We start from the raw sequence: 12010 nt of genomic DNA, 5'->3' as shown, positions 1-12010 counted from the left end.
AGAGAGGGAAGCAGGCTCCCTGCTGAGCAGAGAGCCTGATGCGGGACTCGATCCCAGGACCCTGAGACCATGACCTGAGCCGAAGGCAGTGGCTTTAACCCACTGAGCCACCCAGGTGCCCAAGGACTCACTTCTGATGGTGACAAAGTGAGCCCCGTTTCTCCCTGCCCCTCCCTGCCATGGTTCTTACTCACCCTTCTGCTTCAAGAGCAGCCAGTTGAGACTCACCGTCTGTTCTTAGCATCCATTGTGTCCAGTAACTGCTGGAACTGCTCCAGTCCCGGGATCTCCTAGGAGCTGGAGGGGCAGAGCCCAGTGCCCCCACCTCAGACAGAAGACCCCTTCTTTTAATTCCTTCTACTGCTTCTGCCTTTATGAGAAGCACCCAACCTCTCCCTCATTCCACCACTAGTCCCACTGCACTTTGGGCAAATACGTGAACTGAATCAGGCCAGACCAAAGGAACAGAGGAAAATTTGGTCTGAGCACTTTTTTGGAAGCAGGGCCCTAAAAAATGTTGAAACTCCAGGCATCTGTATGTCATCTGTGAAGAGGCTATAAACCTAGAACAGCGGTTCTCACTTTACTACCCTGTGCCTCAGTTTCCTCATCTGTAAAGTGGGAAAAATAAAGGGTATCAACCTGATAGGTTTTTTTTTAATTAAATTTATTTATATTCAGCATAACAGTATTCAGTATTGTCTGAGGTTAAATGGGGGAATATATGTTAAGAATTTTCACTAATAACTAACATCTAGTAAGTGTTCAATAAAAGTAGTAATTCTTGTTGTTGGTATGACTACTGTTACTCTCTGGAGTTAGCACTTGGTGGGCGACTCGGTGGCCCAGTCGGTTAAGCATCTGCCTTCGGCTCAGGTCATGATCTCAGGGTCCGGAGATTGGGCCCTGCTTCGGGCTCTCTGCTCAGTGGGGCGTCTGCTTCTCCCTCTCACTCTCCCTCTATGCTCTCTCTTTTTCTCTCTCAAATAAATAAAATCTTCTGAATATCATAAGAGAAAATACATTTAGAGTACTGTGCTGTTTTTATTAGGGGGGAAAACAGAGTAAGTAGACCTGTGCAGTTCAGACCCATTCTGTTCAAGGGTCAACTGTATAATATTTTAAACAGCATTTTACTAGCCTACTTACAGTGTGCATTTAACCTCTCATTTAGTAGTACTTTCTCAATGCCCTCATTTAAAAATGGTCACTGCTCTATCTTCACATTGTTCTCATTTGTCATCTTTGTAATTAATTTATGTATTTGTAAGGCATTTTCATGTATGGTGTGGCCCAAACAAATTGTAAGGCTTTATCTTGCATCTTTATGAAGAAATCTAACTGTAACCTGAAGGATGTATACAGTCAGTATTTGACCTGTACACGAGCATTGTGGTACACAGGAGGAGGGAAAAAAGAACTAAACAGGGTTGCCTGGGTGGCTCAGTAGGTTAAACCTCTGCCTTCAGCTCGGGTTGTAATCCCTGTCTGTGAGGTGAATAAATAAAATCTTTAAAAAAAAAAAAAAAAAAAGAACTAAACAAAAACCAAGCAGGAAAAAAAACCCACCTATTTTAGAGAAGTTAGGAAATAGACATTGGCAGACTGGCCAAAATCCATTTTAATTTTTCACTTTTCAAAGCAGACTGTCAAATGAGCCATTTTGTTTGAGGTAGAAATTAGTATTTTAATTACATTTCCACCCTACCGAGATTTTTCTTTAAAGAATTAATTGTCTTGGGGCGCCTGGGTGGCTCAGTGGGTTAAGCCGCTGCCTTCGGCTCAGGTCATGATCTCAGGGTCCTGGGATCGAGTCCCACATCGGGCTCTCTGCTCAGCGGGGAGCCTGCTTCCCCCCTCTCTCTCTGCCTGCCTCTCTGCCTACTGTGATGTCTGTCTGTCAAATAAATAAATAAAATCTTTTTTAAAAAAAAAGAATTAATTGTCTTCAGAAAGTCAAATTTTGGATCAGTTAGATTTGTGACATTTTTGAAATATATTTAGATTCTTCTCAGTGTCTTCTCATGCTCTGTGAATTTGCAAATTCAAAAGGAAAAAGTTCATGTCCTTCACTTCCTGCTGAAGGTTGCCAGCACTGATACTGTTAATAAACAGCCCTAGTAAAACAAGCATAAACCTTTTGTGAGAACATTCCTTCCTAGAAGGAGTTGGTTTGCCCTTTCCCAAGATTTCAATTTCGTTGAAAATTCTTTCAGACATGTCTTGGCCAGAAAGTGTTCTTTCATTTTGCTCTAGATCCATGTTAGTGAATGTTGCTTCTATCAGAGGCAACAAAATATTGCAATTCTGAAGTAGTGATCGATTTTAAATGAGAAAGGAAACTGCCACACTGCCAGAATCTTGGATCATCTATTTGAAGATGATTTTCTAAAACAATACACGTAAGACTCCTCTTGCAACAAGTTACGCTGAATGAGTGAGAGATTATTAATGGAAGGAGACCCTGAAATCATCAGCAAGAGTTTGTCAGAGGAAGATTTTGTTTAGTGAAATAATAAGTAGGCAGCTCTGAACTTGTAGCAAAGAATTAGGAGTGTTGACTGGATTTTCTTCTTTGCTTTTAGCTGTATGACAAAATTAACACAAAATCTTCACCACAAATCAGGAATCCTCCAAGTGATGCAGTACAGAGAGCCAAAGAGGTAAGTGATATATTTTATAAATGTATCTGGGAGTCATATTTGCTACCTTTATTGAAAACATTTCCGCTGCACAGTAAAGAGGTGGTTTCGTTGGAGTCACAGTGGACCATACAGTCAGATTTAGTATTTCTAAGTTTATCACTGAACATTTTACATACAGGAAAGAAAGAAAAGCCTCAGGGACAACAATGCCTCGATTTCTGGTTCTGGTTCTGCTCTGTAAACTTGAACATGTTAACATATCAGTTGTACTTCTCTTTTTTTTTTAGTAAGTTATTTTACTGCGCATGGTTGGAAATAGGCTCTGAAAATTTGAGTTGCTTCTTTAAGACAGTAGTGTTTGGAAGTTAATTAAATATCTATAACAAGTATACTGAGTTGAGAGAGAAGTCATTTTTATAAATTATCAGCTAGTGTACATGGCTGTACCTGTTACCAACTTTTTTAAAAAATGTTTTTAAATGTTTAAATGTTTTTTAAAGTAAAGATTACTTTAATACCTAATGTGGGGCTCAAACTCACAAGCCCGAGATCAAGAATCACAGGCTGTGCTGACTGAGCCAGCCGGGCACCCCGGTTTTTTTATTATAGAAATATGATATTGCAAAAAGTTTGGATAAGTAAAAATTCATCCATAACCCCAGCACCCTAACACAGTAATTTTCATTTCTGTGTATACACTTCCTGTCACTTCCATTTGCATATAAATTTTATTTTTTTGCATATACATTTCACGTAGCTGCAATCAAAATACATCTTTTCTTATCTGACATTATATAATCATTTTTCCAATGTTTATACAAATATAAAATTCTAATGAAGGAGTAGGTCTTTGTTATTACTAAATTATAATGAATTAGCAAGTCCTCCATCATTAGACGCGTACTTTTTTTCTTTCACTTTTTGATGTTATAAAAGTCCATATGCAAATTAACATTTCCCTTTGAAAGCAGTTTTTATACAGTGAGACTACTAAGTGAAAAGAGTATGAAAAACAGAATTCCTTCCCTACCAGATTTTAAACACCCATGCCTGCACTAGAGAGCCTCACATATTCCCTGAGAAACAAGACCAGCCGTGCTGCTGGACCTGCCCAATGAGATCAAGGGCACCAGGAGCTGTTCTCTCTGACTTAGGGGACCACACCTTGCTGTTTAAAAGTACAGACCTTGAGAGTAGCAGGGACCAGAGAGAACACATGGTTTCATCCTTTCATTTCACTGGTAGAGACTCTCAAAGCATAAAATATACCGAGGCGACTTTGCTTATTATCTTCCTTACACAATATGAATTAACCGCATAACCAGCACTCGTTAAGGGTTCTTTTAGATCAGAAAGAAACCTTGTAGTGTTTGTTTGGTCTTTATCCTTCTTCCCTGAGGAGGTGATTGAGTAGCACTTAGGTATGCCTGCAAAATCTAAGCCTTAGAGGTCCTCTAAATGACCTCTAAATGCTCCTTCTTGCCCCAGTATTAAGATTCTCCAAGATGATGCAAGAGATTACTCTGGGTGGATGACTTGTGTGCCCCTGACATCCAGCCCTCCTGAAGCCGTCTTTGATTGGCTCAACCTTAGGAGTGCAATATGTATAACTACTCTGTGAGTCCAACCATCTACGGTTAGAACCACAGTAGAGTGTTTACCCTGAGGTTGGGGGGGGGGGGGCGTGGCGGGGCAGGACAACAGAGGCTTTTCCCTGGTCTCCTGTCACATACTCAAATTTTAAATGGATAAACTCCATCCTGATGGTAACGGATAACTTTCAGAGTGGAAGGAGAAGTTTTCAGTGGTTTTGGGTTTTGGGTTTGGGGTTTTAACTGTTCCCTTGGATTCCCTGGCAGTGAACACTAGGAAGTGTTGGCAGAGGCGTGGTTTCCGCTATGTGAGATGTGTGCAGAGAACACGGACTCTGCCAGGCTGCAGGAAAATTACTGAAGTGTTTCTTTTCTTTAAATGGTTCTTTATGTGAGCCTGTGTCATTTTAATCTTTCTAAAAGGAATCGACTGTTTTGTTAATGTAAAAAAAAGCTGCTCTTAACTTTTATTACAGATTCGTTTTGATAGTGAGTTTGGAAAAAGATTTGTAGAGATATTTGCCCATTAAGTTAGTTAAGCGACTTATACCTGTAGTAAATATGTATTGTGGACTTATTTTGTTTTGTATTTTTCAATAACCTTTTGGGTTATAGTTGGGTAATTGAGTCAGAGAAATTATAGCAATTTGTTTTATTTTTTATTACCATCAATAAGTTCTTCTATATTGATAACCTTTAATAAAGTGATGAATTTTTTCTAAAGTAATTGTTTTGCCTGCAGTAAAAAAATAAAAATCTATTCATAATTTCTAATTTAAAAGAATTCTCTATTTTCTAAAGCTGGCGTCCTGTTTATACTGTTCTACATCTTGCTTATTTTTTAGGTATTGGAAGAAATTTCATGTTACCCTGAGAATAATGATGCAAAGGAACTAAAGCGTATTTTAACACAACCTCATTTCATGGTAAGTACCGATTAAAATTCTCTAGAACTAAAACCTCACTTTCAAAAGAAGTTTTTAATAATCCTAAAATGTGGCTGTCTTTGTCAGATATGACATTACTCATATAATAGCAGACTGTTAAGAGAACAGTACCAGGTAATACCAAATACATCAAGATCCTTTTTGTTTACTTTGTGTCATAGTTGTAAAGAAGCTATCCCTATGGTCATCACACAAGGGATTTGCCTCCTGCCAGGATAGTTCTTAAGTCACTGGAACTGTGTATGGTATTTAAACCACAGAGAACTCAAACTAGAGACAGGTTTCACTTGAAAAGATCCCAGGTGGGATCTTTTTCACCTCTGATCCCAGGTGGTTTAGTGGAGGAATTCCATCACTTGATGATGCAGAACTCTTACACTGTCTTCACTCATTTCTACTGTATGGAAACTGGGGACAGCACCTGTAGTTAGCCAGTTACAATGCTAAATGGTTAAACAGAACTCAAAACAGATGAGATGCCTTTCTGTGAAAGAAGGTCCAGATGTGTCTATTGAGCTGCAGTTCAAAAGCATGATTACAAGTAGAAATTTATGTTAAATACATAACATTTTTTATTATGTTCAGTTAGCCACTGTAACTAACTGTAACTTTTTTTTTCCTCATTAGTTTTTGAATATACCATTTTTAAAACATTAGCCACAGGGGGTGCCTGGGTGGCTCAGTTGATTAAGCATCCGATTCTTGATTTCGGCTCAGGTCATGATGTCAGGGTCACAAGATAGAACCCTGTGTCAGGCTCCATGCTCAATAGGGAGTCTGCTTGAGATTCTCTCTCTCCCTTTCCCCCTCCACCCCACTCATGCTCTCTCAGTCTGTCTCTCTCTCTCAAATAAATAAAATCTTTTTTTTTTAAGAAAAAAGATTTTATTTATTTATCTGACAGAGATCTCAAGTAGGCAGAGAGGCAGGCAGAGAGAGAGGAGGGGAAGCAGACTCCCTGCTGAGCAGAGAGCCTGATGCAGGGCTCCATCCCAGGATCCTGGGATCATGACCTGAGCCGAAGGCAGAGGCTTTAACCCACTGAGACACCCAGGCACCCCAATAAATAAAATCTTTAAAAAAAAAAAAAAAGCTAGACAAGGTTGGCAGAGGCCAGAGCAAGTCAGGTCTTACAGGCTGTGACAAGGAGTCTGGATTTTCTCCTGATCGCAGTCAGGCAACACTGAGTGACTGCGAACAGGAAAATATGATCAGATCTGTGCTTGAAAGATCCCTGGGGCTGGTGTGCAGAGAATGGTTTCTGGTGTGAGAATTAAAAGAGGCTGCGGTGAGAGGTGGTAGAGGCTTGCGAAAGGCTGTAACTGGTGGGAAATGGGCAGGCTGCAATGCAACATGCAGATGGTTAGACACAACAGGACTTGCTGATGGCTGGGATGTGAGGGAGCGTGGCTAAGCCCATTTTACAGTTCAGAGAGGAAACTGCCCTAGAAAGGTAATGAGGCTTGCTAGAGGTCACTCACCTAGTAAGTGGTTCAAAACCCAGATCTTGTGGGCTCCAAAGCCTGTGCTCCTAAAAGTTGGTTGACCTGTCATGAGGGTCCATTTTCCTATAAACTTGAGCTCACTGGTCGTTCCCAAATAAGCATATGTTTAAATAACATCCCTTGTGGAAAATATACTTCTGAGCTATATATACTAAGTTAAATAAACTTTTAAGTGCTGGAGCTTTTATCTTATAAGCATTTTAAAGTCATGGTTTTAAAATCTTGGTACTTTTAAAGAAATATTAATAGCTTAAAGGGAAATATTGTAATGCTTATGTTTTTATTATACTGAGGTTTGGGAGTTATTCTTAGCATAGTTATCATTTCACACGTCCTGCCTCAATTACCTGGCTTTTTCTTTGCTTTCTGATCATTAAAACATGAAGGTTTAATATTGAATTACCTGACACTTAAAATATAGATACTTGTGAATATTAAAGTAATTAAAGAATAAAAAGGAATAGGCTTGAATTATGTTTTTAAAGTCTGTATTCTAGGGGCACGTGGGTGGCTCAGTCGTTAAGTGTCTGCCTTCAGCTCAGGTCATGATCCCAGGGTCCTGGGATGGAGCCCCGCATCAGGCTCCTTCTTAGCAGGAAGCCTTCTTCTTCCTCTCCCAGTCCCCCTGCTTGTGTTCCCTCCCTTAGTGTCTCTCTGTCAAATAAATAAATTAAATCTTTTTTTTAAAGTCTGTATTCTACCTTTAGAGGTCATGATAAAAAATATCACAATAATCCCTTTTTCAATTATTCCTTTTGAAAGACTTTTTTTTTACAAAAGAATAAGTAGATCCTTTGCTTATTGCAGTTGTAAAATATAAAACATTATAAAGACAAATATTAATAGAAGAGAAGGTTAATAAAGTTAATGCTTTTTTCCTTTAAGAAATAAGATCTAGGGCGCCTGGCTGGCTTAGTCAGTAGATCATGTAGTTCTTGATCTTCGGGTCATGAGTTCAAGCCCCACACTGGAGATAGAGCCTAGTTAATTAAAAAAATAAAAATGAAAGAAAGTATCTGGAACAGAAGAATTTAAAAGCAAATCTGTATTCTACTTTCTCAAAAAAAATAAGATGGTTAAAATCACCTTAGATAATGATGATATTCTTGTTATTTAGTGGCCCATTGTACGATTGATAATTTAGAAGCCAGAGGAGCCACTTTTCAACCATAAAATTCATATTTTTCCTGCTTATTTTAAAGTAGTCAGATATTTTTTCACTGTAGTCTCAAGTTAATTGTCTTGTCCATGTCCTTGCTAGAGTACAAAAAGTGAAAGTATTTCTTTCCTATTACACGATTCTTACGTAATTAAAACTAATAGCTATTTCAGCTTATTACCAATTGCTCAATTATACCTCATAACATTCGGAGAAAAATATCGAGACTTAGATTTTTCCAATTTTTTATTCTGCATATTCTTTTTCCTTTTTTTAGATTTTATCTGCTTATTTTGGAGAGAGAGCATGCACATGCACATGCTAGCAGGGGGAGGGACAGAGGAAGAGGGGGAGAATGAATCCTCAAGCAGATTCCCCACCTAGCTGAGCAGGGAGCCGTTAAGGAGCTCCAGTTTGTGACCCCGAGATTGTGCCCTGAGCTGAAATCAAGAGTCAGACACTTAAGCCACCCAGGCACCACTTGTATATTCTTTTTTACTGGCTTCCTTGAACAATCTAAGTAGCCCCTTTTTTTCAGTTTGCATATACATTCAAACTTTAAGGGTAAGTTTTATTTTTGACAGCAGCCTTGACAGTGGCATATCATGCTGAGCATCAAGTATGACCTTATTCAGTGACCTCATTTGAATATTTTTCTGTTGAAGTTCTATTTGGGTATTATTTTGTGATTGTTGGGACTTAATCCTTCCTTAGAAATAATACACTAAATACAAGTGTTTGCTTATGTAACTTAAAAGGGTGAGTAGAAATCATTTGCAAAAAAGCAGCATAAACACTTTCTCCAACCCATGTGACGCGTTCTCCTAATGAAAGCTTGGTTCTTTGCTTGCCAGGCTCTACAGCCTCCAGTCATACAAAGCCTGTCTTTGAAAGTTCCCCAATTATGGAAGCTACATCTATAGTTGGTATGACAAACCTAATACTAGCCGAGGAAGTTTTTCAGTTTATCTCTTACTGATTTTTGCTTTCTACCCTAAATATTAGTCTCTTAAGTGGCCATAATAAACCCAGGAAAAGAAGGATTTACTCCCAGAGCCCAACCACCATACTTGGGCCTGGGGTGCCAGTGCAGGGTGCAGCCAGGGCAGGGATCCAGAAGCCAAGGTCCCCAGGGCTTTCATGGAGCCCTGCACTCAAGTGGTGCATTGTTCTGTGCCCAGTCACCCAGACCCCAGGTTAGACCAGCCCTCTGCGGTCTTGAAAGTAGCCGCCATTTCCCTGAGAAACCCAAACGCATTATCTCCAAGCACATGCTCTACTGAGAGGACAGACCAACACCACCTTCTGTACGATTTTGCTGCATTGTTACCTTTTAGTTTTGCCTTGTATGCATGCCTTTAAGATTAAAATAGCCAAGTCATGACTTTAATAAGCTTTTTAATTAAATAACTTAATTTGAGATGCAAAGGGTTATACTTTTAAAGCAATTTTAATTGCATTTCATGATCTCCGGATATTTCATCACCATGCAGATCACAGATTAAAATAGAACGGAGTTTGTAGTTAGCACACGAGAAAGTAGAATCTGTGCAGAGCTCCAAACATGCTGATATTCAGCCGTAAAATTCTTTTTGAAGGAGAGATGTTCAAATATTCATGGCTATTAAAAACTTTTTTCTGATAACACAGAAAGGACAGTAAGCAGAAGAATATCCTTTTTTAGGGAATCCAGGGGTCTTGGTTATACAGTTTCACCAAGATAGCATATGCGGGTATCAATACAAAGAAATCACTTTTTCTTTGTTTGCAAAAATATTGATCACAAAAATATTGATGATAATAATTGTCAGCTTATTTTTCATTTGGGCAAGGGCTCCAAAAAAGAAAAATAACAAAAACATTACATACATTTAGACTTTGAGCTCCATATTGTATGTGATATTTTGGAAAATTACATTTTTTTCCGGACACACCAGTGTGTCTCTTCATTCCTTTTACTAAGTCATAGGTTATAAATTATCTTCATCCTTTGGTTAATACTGTCCAGAAAGATATTTGCTCAAAACTCCAATTACTGCATTGTTTTCTTTTTAAATGCGTTCCCATTGTAAGTCCTAGCCCAAATTTGCCACCTCTGTTTACAGATGATTCTTTCTACTTAGTTCTTTGAAAGTGCATTATGTCTGCCTTTATTTGAAATAACACATTTCTCCTGGCATAGTGCTATTATTAATATTTCACTTTCTTCATAAACTACCAGGCCTTACTTCAGACTCACGATGTAGTGGCTCATGAAGTTTACAGTGATGAAGCATTGAGGGTCACTCCTCCCCCCACCTCGCCCTATTTAAACGGGGATTCTCCAGAAAGCGCCAACGGAGATATGGATATGGAGAATGTGACCAGAGTTCGCCTGGTCCAGTTCCAAAAGAACACAGATGAGCCCATGGTAAGTTTTCTGGACTCTGAAGTCCCAGCCGGAAGTAGGGCGCCCAACTTCAGCCTGTGCTGCTAGGAGGTGGGGAGGAAGGAGGGCAAGGACAGCGTGAAAAGCGGTCCGTCTCCCGCTCCTCCAGCACCACCTCCGAGCCCACACCCAGAGCTCTTCCACCTGACAGCATGCCTGAGGCTCCCCACCCCCTGCCTCTCCTTTCACAAATGCTCTGCAGCTTCACCCAGAAAAGGACCTACCTGCTACAGCACTCCAGGAAAAACCTCTGGGGCACAATTTGAAATACTGGTAGCAACAAAGCGAATGTCTAATGACATTATGAAAAACATCTTCTTATAAGATCTTAGGCCTTCTGCAAAATGAGAGGAAGACTAATCTGGAAGGCCTTCTAAGAACTGAGCGATGTGGCTAAAATAACATTCCTTCCATTCACATCTATCTCTTTGATACAAATTCATTTCCTCGGGGTGTAGGAACAGCATTGGAATAGAACTGACGCCGAACCCGCTTCGTTGTCACAGAATCCTCGTACATGGGGAAGGGAAGATCGAGGAAAGACTCCTTGGAGTGAAGCGAGCAAAGTGGGGCGTGGGGCAGTAGGGCAGAGTGGAGACCGTCCAGGCCACCCAAGCGGCATGTGCGGAAGCCCATGGGTCAGAAGGGCTCTTCTGGGTGGAAAGAGGGCACCACAGCTGCAGTATAGAAAATGGACTGGCAGGAACAGACACACACAGTGTTGAAAGAATGTTAAGGCATGTTAAGGACTCTGTTCTTTATCTCAAAGACAGTGGAAGGCTATTGAAGAGTTTCAAGCAGGGAGAGATCAGAGTTGCATTTTAGAAAGACCGCCCTCCAGAGAACGGATTAGACGGGGAGGAGGGAGGTTGTGGGGAGACCCGTGAGGAAGTTATTGGCTTGGGACCAGGGAGAGCAGTTGGAACTGGGAGGTAGAGGTGTGGACACCAAATGGAAAGAGGTGAACAGACTTAACAAAAAAGTGAAATCAATAGACCTGGATAGCAGACGGCCAGTGGGGACAGAGGGAGAAGCAGTTACCAAGGATGTCCCTTAAGCTTTAGGTGTTCACAGCCAGATGGCCGGTGATGCTACCCACTGAGATAAAGACCATTGGAAAAGTTCCATGTTTGGGGGAGGAATCCCATCTTAAGTGGGGGGGAGCCTTCAGACTTATGCACTCCTATCTTTCCCTCAGAGCATAGAAAAGGGATATTGCAATATAGAAAAACAAATTCCCTACTTAAGAAAGCTGCCCAGTTGCTTTCCAGATTAAAGGGAGAGCTAAAGAGCAATGATTCTCTGACTGTAATTTTCAGAGAGCCCTCAGCTCTAGATGCTTCTGGCTGCAATTCTCATTAACTGATCTCTGCGCAGCACTTAAAGCAGGCAGGGGGCATGTAAATCACTTCACCCCTTTTCAGTGTGGCTTAAGCGCACAGGCAGTAGCAGCCTTTGGGTGCCTTGGGCAGATCACTTCAAGTCTGCTCATACTTTGCTTAGCAATTATTGCCAGAAGCATACTTGACTAAATGACCCCCCAGATTCCACCCTGCTCTGAAAGTCTAATACCCATTTATTCATATTACGTATTCATTCACTCATTTAGCAAATGTTTGTTAAGTGCCCACTGTGCGCAAATCACTATGTTGGATGCCAGTAATGTAGTGGCAGGAAAGACACAGCCCCTTCCCTGAGCTCACTTTCCCCAGGGCTGCCAACATCAAATAAATA

General features: G+C 40.4%; 1 protein-coding gene across 13 annotated transcripts in view; it reads left to right on the top strand.

Moving 5' to 3' along the window:
• CASK (calcium/calmodulin dependent serine protein kinase) overlaps positions 1 to 12010 on the top strand; it is a 348007-nt gene that overhangs the window by 288233 nt on the left and 47764 nt on the right. For all 13 annotated transcript variants that reach the window (XM_032331663.1, XM_032331670.1, XM_032331666.1 and 10 more), the window contains 3 exons: positions 2586 to 2663; positions 5083 to 5163; positions 10070 to 10258. In XM_032331663.1, coding sequence (XP_032187554.1) covers positions 2586 to 2663; positions 5083 to 5163; positions 10070 to 10258 — 348 coding nt within the window. The remainder of the gene's footprint in view (positions 1 to 2585; positions 2664 to 5082; positions 5164 to 10069; positions 10259 to 12010) is intronic.

Source organism: Mustela erminea, chromosome X (genome assembly GCF_009829155.1).
Source record: "Mustela erminea isolate mMusErm1 chromosome X, mMusErm1.Pri, whole genome shotgun sequence".
Taxonomy (NCBI): Eukaryota; Metazoa; Chordata; class Mammalia; order Carnivora; family Mustelidae; genus Mustela; species Mustela erminea.
The sequence above is the reverse complement of the archived record's forward strand: the minus strand, read 5'-3'. Positions and strand labels throughout refer to the sequence as shown.